Genomic DNA, 17466 nt, shown 5'->3' with positions numbered 1-17466 from the left:
GCGAAGACCTGTGTGGGTACTGCAGGTGTGCCTCTACCTCTTTTTTTTTCTGAGTTAAGTCGCACCGCACATGCTACGTTCTCCGCGCGTATGAGGAACTTTAACCCTCTACCTGTTACCCTACCTATTACATGTCACCCTACCTGTTACATGTTACCTACATGGCACGGCAACCTACCTGTTACATGGCGCAGCGCGCAGTTGCTATGCCTTATCTCTGTTTGTTGCCAAAGCACCAGATAGTCCCTGAGACAGCAGGAAATGGGGACGCCATGCGATCAATTTATAAAGGCTTATCAACGACGTGTAGAACTGGCACATGCATACTGTACTGCAGGCAAGGATCGGGAAGTCAGGCGAATTACAAAAATAACCAACAAGAAAAATGCAAACTCCTGCGGTGTCAACAGTCCATCGAAAAATAATGTCGAATCCAATAATCTTATAGTAACACATACTCAATCCTTTAGTTACTCGACAAATAAGCACGTAATGTAAAATAATACTTTGTGATGGCGAAAGTACAAACTGATGTGTAGTTGTATGGTCATAGTGCAATATTCTAAAGTAAATGGTTGCCAAAAACTCTATGTTAAAATGAGAGTCCAAATAACATATCGCACTAAAACGAAAATGGTCAGTCACCCGCGACTGCTGCTGCTTTATTCTTGGATTTTCACTTTAGTTAGCCCGGCCTGTAAAGCGTGCTCTGCCTCTCTAGGTTTTAGAAGGAGAAGAAGCCAACTTTACAAAAAAAAAAGTAATGTGTTTATTATCATCGGACTGAAGTATTCTAACTACGTCCTCCCGAGTCTAAATGTTACGTAAACCACGCGACCTTCTGTTAGACTTTATTGCCGCGCCGCTTCTCGGCAGTGCCTACTGTCGAAACAGGCGAGGAGGTAACAGTCTTTCACTAAAGGCGCGTCAGTTTGCTGGTTTCAGTCAGTCAGTCAGTCAGTCAGTAGGCTTTATATAAAAAGGATGGCCCGCCGCCTATGTTATGGAAGGGAAGAGTAATCTTAGGTTTACAAGTGGTCTGAGACGTTGACCTCTCGGGTGAATGCTGCAGCTTACTTCCGCCGCCATCTGCGTTGCGGTTCAGTAGTTGGCGCAGGTAGGTGTAGCCGGAGTGGTGCTTGCGGGCAGACGTCGAGGGTGCGCATCGCAACCGTACGCACCTGACGTTTACAGTGTCCGAAGTGGGCCTGTAGACGAGGCAAGCGTATGTGTTAGCTTCGATTTGTGGCTCTCCTGAAGACCGAAAACGCCGGAAGTGGTCGGAAAAGCAACGGGCCGTGCTATGGGGAAATTTTGCTCCCACTTGACAATAGGTGCCGCTGCAAAGGAAGCCGCAAGAAAGTTGCAAGAAAAAAATGAAGAAAAACAAACTGTGCTGACAAATGTTTGGCTTCCAGGTTTGCGAGCTGGAGGAGTTCCGGTGCGAGCGGTTGCACGAACTGGCCACTTTGATCCAGAAGACCTGGAGAGGTTTCGTCATGCGGGAGAGGTTTCTGCGCATGCGCGAAAGCCAAGTGGTTCTCTCGAGCAACTACAAGTGCTGGAAGGTGAGTGAAGCGTCGACTATGCGTTCAGAGCCCGGTGTTATAGAGGAAGCTCTGTCCCAGTGTCGAGGCGCAGATGCAGAGGCGCGGACATTTTTCGTTTTATTTTTGTTGTTAAACAGTTCTCTGATTTTGCTTTACGCTTTTCTTTCTTTCTTCTTTTTTCCTACCGATAGGCTCGTCGTGAGTTCTTGCGTAAGCGGCAAGCGGCGACCACCATTGCTGCCTATTATAGAGGATGGAAGGTTGTATGCTGATAATATGCTCCATCTTTCTTTCTCTTGATCGCATCTAAACTTTGTCGCTGTCACTCATTAATGCGCTTGCTACTCATTCCAAGTGGAGAGGATAGCTGAGGTTCGATTATGCTGGAAAAAGTAATATTCCTATAAAACTCTTGCTACCTTTTTTTCTTTAGATGTCAGTGATTTTTTATTCCGCGTTTTTTCTCCCAATTACGTTTTATATTCTAAATGCATTGAGAAGAAATCAAGGTGTGATTTGAGCTGTCTCGGTGTTTATATTTGTGTCGTTCAATTTTAGCTTGCCTTCAGCAGCAAATGAACAATCTTAAGAACTAAGATTTACCTAAATTTTATATCATATTCCTCAATGCGGTAAAATGAATAAAATTAGAGAGTGAAGAATTATCGTCGCACTGCAGTTTCAGCCTGCTTTAAGTTCCTGCAAACTGCCCCTACATAACAAGGACATCGCGGGATGATAATAAGTACCGTGTTTATTTGTACATCTGATCTTTCTGATCATATTTTCGTCTATTATGTTGTTTAAGTTGCTTTGTTGTTCATTTCGTTCTAGGCAAGGCAGGAGTTCGAGCGCCGGAAAAATCTTGTGGTAATTTCTGATTGTTTGATTGTCTTTTTGTACATTTCCTTTCATTTGTTTGTATAATTTTTATGTTTCTTTGTGTTCGTATTCATGAACATTTTTATCTGAACATGGCGTTTCTTGCACTGTAACATCAGTATTCGTCAACATCTGTGGCACGAACTAACCTCCCTGTTCTTTAACCTTTCACAAGGGGCAGACAACTGACCTTGACGACGCAGCTATGACAGGGAGACGAACTTCTTTTTTTATGCATGCAGCAGTGGGTACGGAAATTGAGGAACAGATCATTTAAGATTGTTAGAGCAAATGAAATTCTTTTAAAAGTTGGCCGCACTGTCTCATATGTACAACATTTTCTATTATATATTGAACGATCGCGTGAATGCACCAAGCCTAACGCACTCGATGTTGCCGTATGTTCACAACGGTTTAGCTCGTGAGGAAGGATTTTGACGTCGCCTTTGCTTTAGTACATGTATGACAGTTTTCTGGAGGTATAAAACTTCAAGTGGGAGATTGGTTTGTATATTTTTCGAATATAGTTTGCGATGTTATATTATGAGGCGCTTGGGAGTAATACCAAGACACCCTGATAGATTGTTGGTGCAGGATTTGCTGATTTCAAGAATTAAACTACTTAATTATTTATATACTAAAATTTCTATCTGGTGTCAACACTGTGCACTATAATATTTTTTCGCGAGAGCCCTATCCTATACAATTAGCATGACGACTCTCTACAGTGCCAACTAGTGTGCTTCTGATTTTTTTTGTATAATACAAAGGTAAGATCAGCAAAATACTGGTTGTCGGTCTCTAGGAAACATCCTGCAAAGCTGTCTTTTTGTACTTTTATCCTTGATGTTCTGCTGGCAGTCTGCTTTTTCTTATTGGGACAACACATCTGCTGTTTATGTCTCTTTTTACGCAGACCACGACGCTATATTTTGCGCGACAGTCACTTCGTCTTTTTGTACTAGAGATTAAACAGTACCTATGAAACAAAAGTCAATCTTTAATAGCTTAAACATGTTTTACAGAATGGAGGACACCTCAGCATTTGAATAAAGCCTATTTGTAGACCTTCATACTGATTTTTTTTTTATGAACCAATAGTGAAGTGAGGTAATGTTTTAACCTCAGGCATTCATTTTCAGTTTTGTTCCATGCAACAGCGATACTTCAGTTAACTTTTCTTCCGGATGAAACGTTTAGTTGTGCTAACTTGCATGGTCTATTTTTTTTTTTTTTTTTTGCGTGACAGAGCTAAGCTAGTTTTGACAGACACAAACGTGAAATTAGGGTAAGATAGACCTATAGTGAGTGAGTTGTGAAAACGGGAACTCCTGGATGTATCTTCTATTCTGAAAAAGAACCTGACGAAAGATTATCAGCTGAGGAATAATCTGTGTTGTTAACTTAACAATCATGATGATGATGGGCGCCATGGCAGAACATAGCAATCAGTGTTGCATTGGTGATATTAATATGTCCAGGCCGCAAAGTTTGCACTTGAGACCAAACCTTCAATTCATTTTTTTTTTACATGAGGAGGTGAAGTGCAAAAAAGCATTATTTTTGGGTTAAATATGATATCACTAACTTCTTATAATTTTCGCAAAGACTTCCCTTTAGTAAGCATGTTCGGAGTACGCCTAAATGCCTAGCTCTGCGCAGTGCTTATACACGAAGGGAAGGTCCGCATTCACTACTGCCGCCACGGGGGCTGAGTGGTTATGGCGCTCGGCTGCTGACCCAAAAGACGCCGGTTCGATCCTGGCCGCGGTTGTCGAATTTCGATGGAGGCGAAATGCTAGAGGCCCCTTTACTGTGCGATGTCATAACACGTTAAAGAATCCCAGGTGGTCGAAATTTCTGGAGCCCTTCACTACGGCGTCCCTCATAGCCTCAGTTGCTCTGGCTGATGAACCCCCATAAATCATCCATCAATTATTCACTATTAGCGGTAAGCTAACAGTGAATAATTGATAAAGTTCAAGCGCTAGCAATAGCCACAGTAAGGGGTAGTGCAGACACTGTAAACTTACTATAGCGAAGGGATTGCAAGCAACACATGTCTCATAATTAGTGATACACGTTTGGCTTTCATCAGTAGCAAACAAACACAACAGAATGAATCCATGGTCACAAAAACCGAAGCTTAACATTTTTTCTAGTTTCGCCACTTCGAACGCTTGCTGCCTTACTGCCGAACTCACGGCTTGCTGCACGGTTTGAACATGCACTTAGGCACTCGGCTGGTCGCGGGCTTGTCACATGGCTTTGTCTGGTTTATTTCACTGCCATTTCTTTCATTTTTTGGTGCGCCTTCCTTGCTTTAGAAGAGCACATTGCACATGTGATGGCGCATTATGGCCTCCTCACCTCGCGAGCACTCTGCAGCCATGTACTGTGGCACGCGCCTGTCCAAAGCTGTTGTGCACGATCCGCACTGGCGATGCTCGTTCGCGAGGGAGGGGAAAGGGGGGGGGGGGGGGGGGAAACACTTGCGGGTGCATGCTTTGGGGATTTTCTGCTTGGTTTCCTCTTGAGCGTGTCGTGGATCCGCATCGAGTGAGGGGAGTTCTGTTCTGTCTGTGTGTGTGTCTGCATGATGGACGTTTGAAGACGAGGGAGGAGCTCCACGGCGTCAGGCAGGCGAGGCGGCGGGAGTGTGCAGCGCGCGTCCTGGGCAGGTCCTACCGTCTCTACGAGGTGAGCGGCCTCGCGAGCCACAAACCGCCACCGACACGCGAAGCATTCCCTCCCTTTCGGCCGTGCTGTACTGACACTGTCCGTCCACTCAACTAGCACCCGCGAGAAGGGGACGCATGCTGCCCTGCATGTTCGGCTCCTGGCTGACATATCCACGCTTCTAGCGGGCCACCAATCACTGCAGCTCTAACATCCCCATGCACGGAGTCTCCATCTTAGAAGCTTAGTAGGAGAAAGAGAGGGTGGGGGAGGGGGGAGAGGAAACGAAAGTCTGTGAGTTTCGTAGGTCTAAGGGCGACACTATATGCTTTGGTGATGTACTAGGATATAAAATTGAGACTAGGACTTAAAAATGAACGCATCGCTTTCTCTTGTAGTGGTTTACTAGGCTTTTAGATGGCGTCTTTGCTTAAAAGCGCACTGGCGCGCTCTAGTTTGTCCTTTGTATCTCTTCCACTGCGGCAATATCCGATTCGGCTAGACTCAAATGCACATTTAGTTTTATTAAGTGCTGTGTCAGTCACCATCTGATAAATTAGTAGCCTTGGGTTCTTATCATTGGTTAGTTAGCAGCCTGATAACTTAGCAGCCTTCTGAAAAGCTACCCATTCATATGCGAGGAAAATAAGCGGCACTTGAACTAAAGAAATGAAGGTTCGTTATTTCTGTGAGAAAACATTGTGGGCGGATAGTTGCTATCTTAAAGCGCATTTATTTTTAATTTTGCTAGTTACAAAACTATACGTTTATTTCTAGACGATGTTAATGCTAGATGGAATCCCTCATCGGCGCCTTATGAGCTAACATCGTGCAGACCATTTAGAGTTTTGCTGGATGGTGTGAACAATGACGAATTTATTCAGCAGAATATAGAAATGAGTATTATTTAACGAAGTTCATTCGAATTAGTCTCAGTAGCGTGGCTTTTTGGGCTTGTTGGTACATACTTCAAAGACACTGTAGCGCAGCAAAAGACGAGGACACAAGAAACAAGGTGTTCGTCTCTCGTTTCTTGTGTCCTCGTCTTTTGCTGCGCTACAGTGTCTTTGTAGTCTCAGTAACGCATTTTTTTTTTTTTGTCTAACACCAAACCTGGTATGCCAAATCAATCGTGGGATCCCAGTACGCATATCCATGAAGCTGCCTTCCACTTAGTTGCGTTGTCTAACATCAGCTTAGTCCTTGAGTCAGCTCGGCACAACTGGCTTTCTCCTGAGGCACGCTGAAAAATGAGAACTAAAGAAAAAAGTGTATTTCGACCCAATGGAGATAATGCGTTTCCAATGGTAGTCATAGGTGCGACGCGCTAAGGAACAGTAGGTTCGTTGTTAGACAAGCACTGGGCGGTCTGTGAGCGTTCATGAATTCCAGCGTTATGACATAGTGTGTTGTGAATCAAAACACTCCAATATTAAAATGAATGGGCAATAATCTGAAAAACTCATTTTTGAGGCCCTATTTTTTTTACCTCTGGGCCTAAGCGTACAGGAAATGTTTGGCCTAAGCCCAGTAAGAATGAACGACAGAATCGTGCCCAAGATACAACAGAAGGTTTGGTCATTTGCTCGTAATGACAAAATTTTCTGCAGAACTGTCGTATTTTCTGTAGTTCTGTTGTCCCTACAAGGGAGAGCAAAATACTATAGAAAATTCTGGTGTCTCTGCAAAAAAATTTTAGTCCTACAAGTTCATGGCCAAAAATAATACAACAAAGTCTGTCGTGACGAAAGAAACATTTCTATTGTGTTGTTTAACTGCCACAACAACTCTCGTGGCACACCAGCTGTTTTGAAGATCGATGATCTTATTTGTTAAGAGTAATCAAATTGACCACTATCACGGGCTTCCTTGGGCAGTCAACCATCATCAAATTCAAGCGATAGTGCAGACAGTAAAAAACTACGATATATGCGTTTAGTTTGCTATTCGTGGATTTTTTACTCATGCTAACTCTTTCTTTGACCAAAACGGAAGCTTTTGCGGACGAAATCTGTAAAAACTGGATGAATGCATGCCGCTCTGCAGTTATAACTGTCCTTTTTTGCTGAGTTCCTCATATAGGATGCCCGCACTAACCACTCTGCCTATTCGTCAGCCAAATATCGAATGCTATAGCTGAAAGAGTGCTTGTACTATAGTGAAGTAGCGTTTGAACTTGCACATCCAATTCTTTATGACAGCGTTCGCTGTTCATAGCGAATAATATGACCTAAGTATAGTCATGCGTTATAAGTATCAAACGCGCATTTAAGCTCACGTGTTGCTTCATGATCTCAAAGATTAGCTGAATTTGTAATTCTGTGAAGTATGCTGTGCTTATTTCATATATTCTGTTTGACCAAAAAAAGAAAAGGCAACAAATTGCGAAATTGTAAACCATCTCTTGCGCACATCACCATTAGTTTGTTCCTGTAAACTTGGGTATTTTTGTTGAAGGCTGCTTGAGGTGTACACTTGTGGAAACACTTTGAATCTCCCTATGTACATGGTACCATAATGTTCTTGTAGAGGTTCTCTGTTTCGTTTTATATTTTATGAACAATGCATCTTTCATCTTTTTTCATTATCATGTGCTAGCAAAGCCAACAAAAAAAATAGTTGCTATAGTTATCTCTATTCCACGATTAGCATTTTTTTAATTTCGTGCTTGGTGTTTTCGTCTGCTCATGGTAGCTTAGAAAACGTAACGCGAAACAATAAAAAAAAAAGGTAATTGATGGTGTCTGATCAGAATCCGAGCTATCCTGTACGTTGTTTGGAATCGTTCGGCGCATGTGCGTCTAGATACGCCTTGATAAGCGGTCCGTACGGGCTGTGTTTATATGTCGAGGACAGACTGGCTACGATAAGGGCAGGAGAGTAATCTGAAGGAATAGAAAGCAGCACGACGCTCCGTACTGGTGCCCGAGTTGCGTCGGAAAACCTCGGAAACGTTGTAGTTGCCTTCAGGAGGACCCGTGAATTAACCAGTTCTCATCGTTGGCGCGACAAAATGGCGGTTGGAAGAGATGATTGGCAAGTTCATACGATTCATAATGAACTTACGCAAACGAACAAACTTGGAAACGGAGTTGATAGCGTCGACGACAGGCGGTAAGCGATGTGTGCGTGACTATATTTGAAGAACTGAGGGGGCATTCCATCAGGGAATTCGAACAAGCTCATTCCTGTTGATTATTTTACTTTCGTATATAGAGTAATTTGCTCATTTCCTTTCTATATTCATGAAACTCTGCTCCATGTCAACTAAAAATTTTCATTCTATTTGCGCTTGGAGCGCGGGAGCACCTGCTGTTCGATACAAGCGAAACTGCCTACTTCGGAGCTAGATTTGGGGAATAAAACTTTATTAAGGAACTTTAAGTCCTTTATCATAGCAAGCGCAATTTCAGCGAATTATGCGGACAAATATTTGTTTTCAGCATAGAAGCCGACAACAACAAAAATTTAAAGTGTTTGTCGACCTGTAGACTAATTAATATATGAGAGTGCCTTCATCGGACAGTGCATTCGGATGCTGCTTATGGACATAGCAAGAGCAAAGTGTTCAGTGGTATTGCATTGGGTGGTTCCTTTCGTCGGCTTTGCTGTCCACAGCGCCGGCGGTACCTGCTATGGCTGGCGCGCAACCTGCCTTCGGAGTCGCCGGCGGACCGGTCCTGGCCTCCGGCGCCCCGTTTCCTGCTGCAGACCAGCCACCTGCTGAGGAAACTGCACCACAAGTGGAGGGTGCGTCACCCGCCCTCCGTTGGCGTCCTTGTTGCATTTCTTCTACCAAGGCCGATTGCAGATGGCGGTCATTATGTGCTATAAATTCAAACCGGAGAAGAAAGAATTAAGCTGAATTTTGACTAACGTGTCTTTAACTTGTGATAAGAGTTATCTGCACGTTTGAAGAGCCCCAGTTGGCCGAAATGAATCCGGACCTCTACTCTAAAAGGCGTCTCAAATTCCATAGTGTTGCTTTAGCGCGTAAAAAGCGGTTAGCCCAGTATCGTTACTGGAATGTTTTTCAATTAAGCTTCGCCCTGCCATCTAGTTGCCTACCTGTTGTAGTTTGCTTAAGGAGGTTCAGCAATCGCCTTGTTGTGTCGCCTTGTAGTTTTCTTAAGAAGGTCCAGCAATCGCCTAGTTGTGTCTCCTTGTAGTTTGCTTAAGAAGGTGCAGCAATCGGCTTGTTGTGTCGCCTTTGTAGTTTGCTTAAGAAGGTGCAGCAATCGGCTTGTTGTGTCGCCTTGTAGTTTGCTTAAGAAGGTACAGCAATCGGCTTGTTGTGTCACCTTGTAGTTTGCTTAAGAAGGTTCAGCAATCGACTTGGTGTGTCGCCGTGTAGTTTGCTTAAGGAGGTTCAGCAATCGCCTCGTTGTGTCTCCTTGTAGTTTTCTTAAGAAGGTTCAGCAATCGACTTGGTGTGTCGCCTTGTAGTTTGCATAAGAAGGTTCAGCAATCGCCTCGTTGTGTCTCCTTGTAGTTTGCTCAAGAAGGTTCAGCAATCACCATGTTGTGTCGCTTTGTAGTTTGCTTGAGAAGGTTCAGCAATCGGCTTGTTGTGTCGCCTTGTAGTTTGTTTAAGAAGGTTCAGCAGTCGCCTTGTTGCGGCCGAAAATTTGTGCTCGAGTTCTGGAGTAGGAAGACATCTGTGGAGAAATGCCTTCTAGGCTTCGTCACCACATTTTCACCCGCTTGTGCGTCCGCAGTTCCGCGGAAACACTTTTGCGTTCGCACTGCAGAGCTGGCATGGACAACAATCCAAGTCCAAGCTTGCATGTCCGAGAATAAAAATTCGTAGAGGAAAGTTTGTCGACTTAGCGCAAGCATCAGCGAGAGCTACTGTAACTGCCTCAGGCAGGTGATGTGTTCCGCTGTTGCGTGGTCTTCCGAGCGCGAGACCCCTTCGGACAGCACGCTCTTGCGCCTGGTAACGGGCGTGTCATCAGCTTTCGGGCGGGCTCTGGACCATCGGGCGGCCGTCGACGTTCTAGGTACGGCCAAGCCCGACTCCTATCACTGCCGTTTACTGCACTCACATCCATACGCAACCTTCATGTTGCGCCCATGCTCGGTCTGGTTCCGGTTCCTATCTGTTTGCGCTTGGAACCGCGCGCCGTAGGATCTGCTCTGCATTGACACTGTACAGCAGCAAGCCCGGGCATCTCTTTTCTGCTGCAAGTGGGCTTGTTTTAGTATTCTAGCAGAAACGCAGGCGTGGTTACGCGCTGTGACGTCATGCTTCGCGTCGTGCCATCTGCAGCCGACCTTGGCTCCACCATCTGCAGATCCCCGGCACTTGGCGATGACGTGTTACCAGCTGTGTTCCGTCTGGTCGCGGGCTACGCGTGGGACCACGCGAGAAGGGCTCCGTGAGACAGCTCTCACTTTTGAAAGAGCATCGAAGTCTTTGGAAGAGTACACTATGTGCATGGCCATGTGTACCATACACTGCTACAAAAGACAGCTGTATAGTTTTCATTTGTTTTAATATTGCACTTTATAGCCGCATTAGTTCGTCATTTTCGATATAATCAGCTTAAACTTTTTGATCAATTCTTGGAGCTTGGTTAGCACATGGAAATAGAAATGGTTCTGGTGAGCAGCCAAACGAAGTTTTTATTTGGAGTGAAATATATTTATTCTTCCTCGTGCTTCTGCATTTGAGAGCATTGATTTATCTTCCAGTGACTTCGCTTGAAGCCACGGTCGCTGTTGCCCAGTTCTAATTATCGCTACAAAAAGAAGCGTAAGGCATTTTGTATGGTCATTGTTGTGTATCTAATGCAGCTCGACCTCACCACCCGAATAAACTGAAGGATGCTGCATTCGTTTTGTAATTGTGCATTGTGTACAATGTGTACAATGCTCAAAGTACGCTGTATGTACATTGCACAGGGCACACCAGAAAAGCATGGCTGCACTCTTCAGAGCGCCATTGTGTGCGTTGCATGTGTGCATCAGAGCGAAGGGGCAGACGGCGAGAAGCACCACCTCTGTGTGTCTCTACGCCAGCGCCACTTTACTTCGATGCCTGGCCGAGTCGGACTCTTTTTGACAACACTTCCTTGAAAATGCTGCCTATCGGAATAGAAAACTAGGCCTATTCCGCTTGTAGGCCGCTTGTAGGCCTTGTAGGTGCTGCACGTTTACGCGCCCTCTTCCGGCCAACATGACACGAGACGACCATAGCGGTCGCCGCCTGACGCGGCGGAATCCTTTGCTCGCCACTATTAGAACAAACACTGAGTATTCTACGTGGCCTCCTCCGGCCCACACCACGGGGGTTGGTACACGGCCACAGTAGTCCACCAAAACACCGCGGTTAACGGCCTTACGTTCAAAGCAAAAGACAAAACTTATGCGGAAGAGGTGGCCATTGAGCTTGCCGCCGCCGATCAGGACTCGCGGGTTGTCTTTACCGACTCGCGAGGGGCCTGCATGAACCTCAAAAGGGGCTTTATTTTCTATCTTGTCTACCGCATACTTCTAGATACAAATTATCTCGGGGCCTCCGCGTCCCGCACAATAATGTGGACTCCCGCGCACACGGGTCTCAAGGGCAACGAAGCGGCCGACGCCGCTGCCCGCGCGATCAATCTACGTCCATCACCCTCGCCTCCCCACGATGCGGACTCCGACCTCAATCCGGCTTTTACCTTTAAGGAAATCACCCAACATTGCCATTTCGACCACGCAATTTTTCCTAAGCCCTGTAACGGCCTCAGGACGGCGGAGGAGCGTTTACTACTTCGCCTCTATACTTAAAACACTGCTGTGCCCGGCGGTTCTAAAACACCTCGACCCCGCGTGCACAGGGAAGCCCACACTATAAGAAAAAAGTCTTCGGACATTTTCCACATGATTTGGCCATGCCAGCCAACCCCGCACCTTCCCCCTATCGCCAACCGTACTCTGGAGGATTAAAAGGCGGCCCTGCTCGGCTGCTTTGGCCTGGCGAGCCAGAAGGCCCTTGTCAGGCGCGCCCGAGCTGCAGCTACAGCCAATGGGCACCTGTAATAAGGAGCCCACCTAGTGTTTGTAAGGAATGGCCCCCTAAGGACCCTTCCACACCCTCCTTGTAAATACTACGGCCAATTAAGTTTTCAGTCCGTCAGTACGCGACAAAGCAAGATTGTTTAAAGATGCGCGGGCATCACCAACTGGGTAATATTACAGGTTTGTTTAGTTCATGTTTCCTCACTCACTCAGTGCACATATTCGCGTTCTTTTGCTGTAAATGAGTTGAATGCGTGTGCTTTAAGTAACTTCGCACTGCAGTTTAACACGACATGTAAAAGTGACCAAGATCCTTTTCTTGCAGTGTACACGGTACAAGCAGAAACTCGACCAAACTGCACGAAACCGCATGCGTGAGAAAATGACAGCCAGCATTCTCTTCAAGGATAACAAGGCATCCTATCCAAGAAGGTAAATGACACGATTGCGCTCTTTCGGAATTTGTAATAGTTTGGATAAAACTGAGTCGTCTTTGCCGGTGACGAAAAGTTTCTGCAAGTGGTGCGCCTTGACATTATTAAAAGGGTACTTTAAAAAAAAAACTTTAAAAATTAAATAAAACGCGTCAGACACGATACACGCACTCATTTCTTCTTCGCTGTCCTGTTATTTACTGTAAGCAGGGGACGGTGCCTTTGTGAGCAGGCATGGGCGACAATGCCATAAGGTGGGACGTCCGTAGGAAGGAACGATTCGTCACTATAATCCGTCATCTCGAAAATTGTTTGGGGAGAAATTAAACCTATTATTTTTAACGAAATGACAATTCCTGTGGACAGGTGTCGACAGCAGTAAAGGAGGCGCACGTTCATGTCTTCTAAATCTCGCATGTCTAGTCAGAAACTAAGAAATATTGTGCGTCAGTTCGCAGTCGCCCCGCTGATAACTACCGGCGTGGGCATTCTCTGCTGCCTGATATTCATCAGATTAGATAACTGTTATGATCATAAAACCATATCATACTCCGTTAAATTATTCCGCACGTTTACTAAGGGTCTACACCAGCTCTTGCGGTAGGTATGGCACTTGATCTTAATGTTATCTCTATTAGAGAGTTTGCATTTTGATTGTATTCATTATGCTGGCAAAGTTTCACCGCGAATAAACGGCACGGTGACACTCTCTCTGTTTATTTTTTTCTCCCTTCTGCAGCGTGTCCCATCCGTTCCGCGGCGACTACGTACGGCTGCGTCAGAACGTGAAGTGGAAACGGCTGTCTGACGAAACGGGAGACCAGTACATTGTCTTCGCAGACATCATCAGCAAGATAACAAGGTCCAGCGGAAAGGTGGGTTGCACGAGGAGTTTGAAAAAGCGGAAACCATTTACCAATGGGTCTGTTCAGCCTTTTCGAGGCAAAAGTGTTCTTTTTGAGCAGAAAATCGAATTTCTTGCATGAATTTGGGAAAAAGGTTTGATAAATCGCTTTTCCCCATATTTGGCACGTCACTCATTACCATAATAAATTACGGTATGTAGACGCGCATATGCAGTATAGCAGATTCAGTGTAAGTGAGAACAGACAATAAAAGAAATAGAACGAAAACTCAACCATTTAATCTATATAGCTTAAATTCTTCCTGAGCAAGCAGCGCACAACTAGTACTTACATCCTAAGTGGTAATCAATAGAGCCGCAAATTAATTTAAGACGTCCCTAGTCACGTGCAGGTTACCCTTTTCGTGCCAGGAACATGACAGCTGGAGTCGAGGGCAAATGAGTTCACCCTCATTCGCTTGCTCTCCTTATTGCTTCTTGCTCTGCTCATTGCTTATTAGTGGCGCTCCGCAGCGCTTCATAATTCTGTTGCTCCGCAGCGCTTCATAATTCTGTCGGCCGCCGCATGCCGGCGCCACTGCACCAATCACTTGCCCTAAGCTGCCACGCCAACCATCCAATCCAAGATTTAAAGCCATAGCTTTTTGCTCGCGGTCAACGCCAACCACGCCAGATATTAAGCATAACAGAGCTCTCAATCAATCAATCAATCAATCAATCAATCAATCAATCAATCAATCAATCAATCAATCAATCAATCAATCAATCAATCAATCAATCAATCAATCAATCAATCAATCAATCAATCAATCGGTCACAGTCAGTCGGTCACAGTCAGTCGGTCACAGTCAGTCAATCACAGTCAGTCACAGTCAGTCACCATCAGTCAGTCGCAGTCAGTCACAGTCAGTCACAGTCAGTCACAGTCAGTCAGTCGCAGTCAGTCGGTCAGTTAGTCTATTTTGCTCTAAGAAAAGCAGTTTACAAGTTCAGGCCTGCCAAAGTCTCATTGGGCTTGTACGGCAGCGGCTGGCAGACAGCGAAAAGTCGAGTGCAGCGCTTTATATACATAAGGAAGGATAATTAAGTAAATGGCAAAAGCAAACATAAAAGTTGGTCAGAAAACCAAAATTTAACTCGCCAATGTTAATAGTTAATTAGAAGAAGAGCCGCATGCATCAAACCACATGAGCACCAACGGTAGGTCAACTCCTACAGGGGATTAAAAGCACAGGAAAAAGTGAGCATGAAAGGGTCGACGAGACGAGAGAGGCGAGGAATTGCTGCATAGCAGTAATTTTCAAAGCACAATTGAAAGGTCAGGCGAAAACAGATGAATGCAATAGTTTTAGTTTAGAATTTGTATTTATACAGGATGCATTTGACGGCAACGTATTTAAGAATAACGGCACATAGACAGCACGAGTTCCTTTACGATAACGAGTTGAACAGCTCGGAGCGGTATGTATACATTAAAGCTGTCGCTTTAAAAATGTACAAGGTTTCTACAAGACTGTCTGTGCGTGCTTATTACCACGTACAAGAACGAGGACACTAGGTGATCTCGCAGAGGGTTGGTACACTTGTAAGGTCTTTACGAGGGCTCTCAGAGGTATGAGACAGCTTGGACGTGCCCGAGTAGAGCAGTCATGTGTGTTTAGTAAAATTCGCTTCTCGCAATATTTGCAAGGTTGCTTACAAATGCTCCGTATGGGAAAGTTTTGTAGGCGGTACCACTCACTCGGCCGAGCTGTTCACACTGGAGTGAGGCGCCATGCTTCTTCATTCGCAGTGTGTACAGACCCTGTTCGTGGTGAGCACCAACGCGATGCTCATCATGGACCAGCGGACCCTGCAGATCAAGTACCGCATTCCAGTGTCCGACATCTACAGGATATCACTCAGCCCTTTCCTGGACGACATCGCCGTCTTTCACATACGCACGGTATGTGCGAGCGAGCACCTTATATTGGGCATTTTTTTCCCACATTCTTACTATGTTCCTTCGTGTCAACAAAGTGGTCTAGGAAGGGTTTAGAGGCATTGGGGTTGTGTTGCGTCACTGTTTGCTGCACGTAACGTAGCATCCGTTGAAGCATTTTTGGTCATTTGTATGCTTTCTTTTTTGTTGCGCCTCTCGCACAACACCGCAAACATTATTTGTGTTGAGGTTCATAGAGAATAAAGCTTTGGTTTAGCTATGTTGTCCTTTTCCATATGTAAAAAAAAAACACCAAACTGCGGTGCACTTATTCCGTTTATGCTAGTGCGTTTCTGCTGAATTATGTATGTGATAAGAAGCAAAACGAGTTTAAAGTTTATGTAAGGGTTAAAATTTTGCCCGCTAAATAAGCAACCTATTTACTGCTCCACCTTGCAGCAGACGGTTCCATCACAGGTAACTCCCGTTTTGATATGGACTAACGACTTATTCGGTTTCTGTTTGTTCACATTAACGTGATTGGTGCCTAGCCGGTGACACTGTTGCCGTGAACCTTGCGGGAAGAAAAATCACAACGTTATTTTATCCGAATTCTCTCTGACAGAGACTACAAACAAGTTTCGTTAATGGAATTAATGAGTATGCTGGTGATTTATCTTCGATATTTGTTTATTTTTACCAGACTGAAGCGACAAGAAAAAAGGGAGACTTCATCTTCGAAACTGGCCACGTAATAGAAATTGTGACCAAGCTTTTTCTCGTGGTCCAAAACGCGACTGGAAAAGCACCCGAAGTCAACTTTTCGACGGAGTAAGTGCGTTCGCCTCAACACAGCTGATTTGGAGGGCGAAATGCCTGCCGCTTTCATCCTGTTGTGTTAACATTTACTGGATCATGCCACGTCCAATACTACTGCACAACAATGCAATCCTACTGTTCTAATGGCTGCATTCCTAGTAGTCTACAATACCGGACTGTGCTCTGGAATGTACAGTTGAAAAGAAAAAGCATACGCAGTTCAGTAGAACCTAAGACAGATATGTAAAGCCAACAAACATAGCTTATTACTAATAGCAAACCTAGATTATTGTTCCTTTGCGATTACTTGAATTATTATTTTGGTTGTTTACTGCTAAAAGACGTACCTCAACAACTAGTTATTGAGCTGTTGGTGCAGTAAAAATATAATGCATATTGTGTATTGCTTATTTCGAACACAAACTACAGATATAAAGATATCAGCGACATCTACGTTCAACCGTATAACTAAAATTTTATTTCAGATTTTTAAACTTTGTTGTCAGCTTGCAGAGTAACAAAATAGACAATAATGAGGGAAACCCTGCACGTTCAATGTCAGATGAGGGACCGGAACTCTGCTGGCTTTCATCGAAATGAAACGCGAGTTTAAAGGCGCCCCCCTTTAAATTGTGTGTTCAAGAAACAGTGCTTGCTTTTAAATTTTTATTTTGAAATTTTCTGCGGGATTCCAATGCGATAAAACTTTTGAAATACTATTTATTGGAACATGGGCTGGATACGAATGTTAACCGATCCCTTAAGTTTAGGAGTAGTTTCAAGGTAAATAATCGTGAGCCGAATACAAGCGGACGGCGCTATTTAGGCATTCATTTAGCGGAAAATTACACCACAAGGAGGTCGCACGATCGCACTTTTATGTTCGTCTATCCAAAGGTGGTCTCTCAAGGCTTGGTAATGCAGCACAACTGAAAACTTGCTTACTTATACAGCACAAAGAAGTGTGATTCGAGCACAGGAAGACGGCTATATAATGGGCATGAGTTTGACAGAAAATTAGACCACAGGTCCGCATCTGGCACCTCCATCTTCCTTTGTCGGCTCGTTTTGTTTTTGTGCCGCCATCCAAAGCATCGATAATGGAGGACTCCTCGAAACTCGCGTCTCCACTGAGCGTAAGGAATATTATTTGAATAAAGATCAATTGCTATATTTGGGGATGCCTTTAGAGTAAAATCAGGCTACAGCGTCATAGGCGGCAACTTTGTCTTTCTGATCCGGATGTCCTCTGTGCCCTCCAGTGCACTGAAAACTCATTACACCTCACGTGCCCATCGGATGTAAGGA

The 17466-nt window shown here is 44.7% G+C and overlaps 1 protein-coding gene across 8 annotated transcripts in view; it reads left to right on the top strand.

The window, feature by feature from the left end:
* LOC149340514 (unconventional myosin-Ia-like) overlaps positions 1–17466 on the top strand; it is a 153001-nt gene that overhangs the window by 129532 nt on the left and 6003 nt on the right. For 2 of the 8 annotated variants that reach the window (XM_089549308.1, XM_089549307.1), the window contains exons 23-31: positions 1419–1568; positions 1742–1810; positions 2385–2420; positions 5046–5132; positions 8730–8861; positions 12445–12551; positions 13293–13428; positions 15211–15363; positions 16043–16170. In XM_089549308.1, the coding sequence (XP_089405434.1) occupies positions 1419–1568; positions 1742–1810; positions 2385–2420; positions 5046–5132; positions 8730–8861; positions 12445–12551; positions 13293–13428; positions 15211–15363; positions 16043–16170 (998 nt within the window). Of the gene's footprint in view, positions 1–1418; positions 1569–1741; positions 1811–2384; positions 2421–5045; positions 5133–8729; positions 8862–12444; positions 12552–13292; positions 13429–15210; positions 15364–16042; positions 16171–17466 lie in introns of those variants that run through there. The other 6 variants (XM_089549310.1, XM_089549311.1, XR_016283614.1 and 3 more) reach the window with 6 other exon arrangements.

Source organism: Amblyomma mixtum, chromosome 6 (genome assembly GCF_055824585.1).
Source record: "Amblyomma mixtum isolate Tamu chromosome 6, ASM5582458v1, whole genome shotgun sequence".
Lineage (NCBI taxonomy): Eukaryota > Metazoa > Arthropoda > Arachnida > Ixodida > Ixodidae > Amblyomma > Amblyomma mixtum.
The sequence above is the reverse complement of the archived record's forward strand: the minus strand, read 5'-3'. Positions and strand labels throughout refer to the sequence as shown.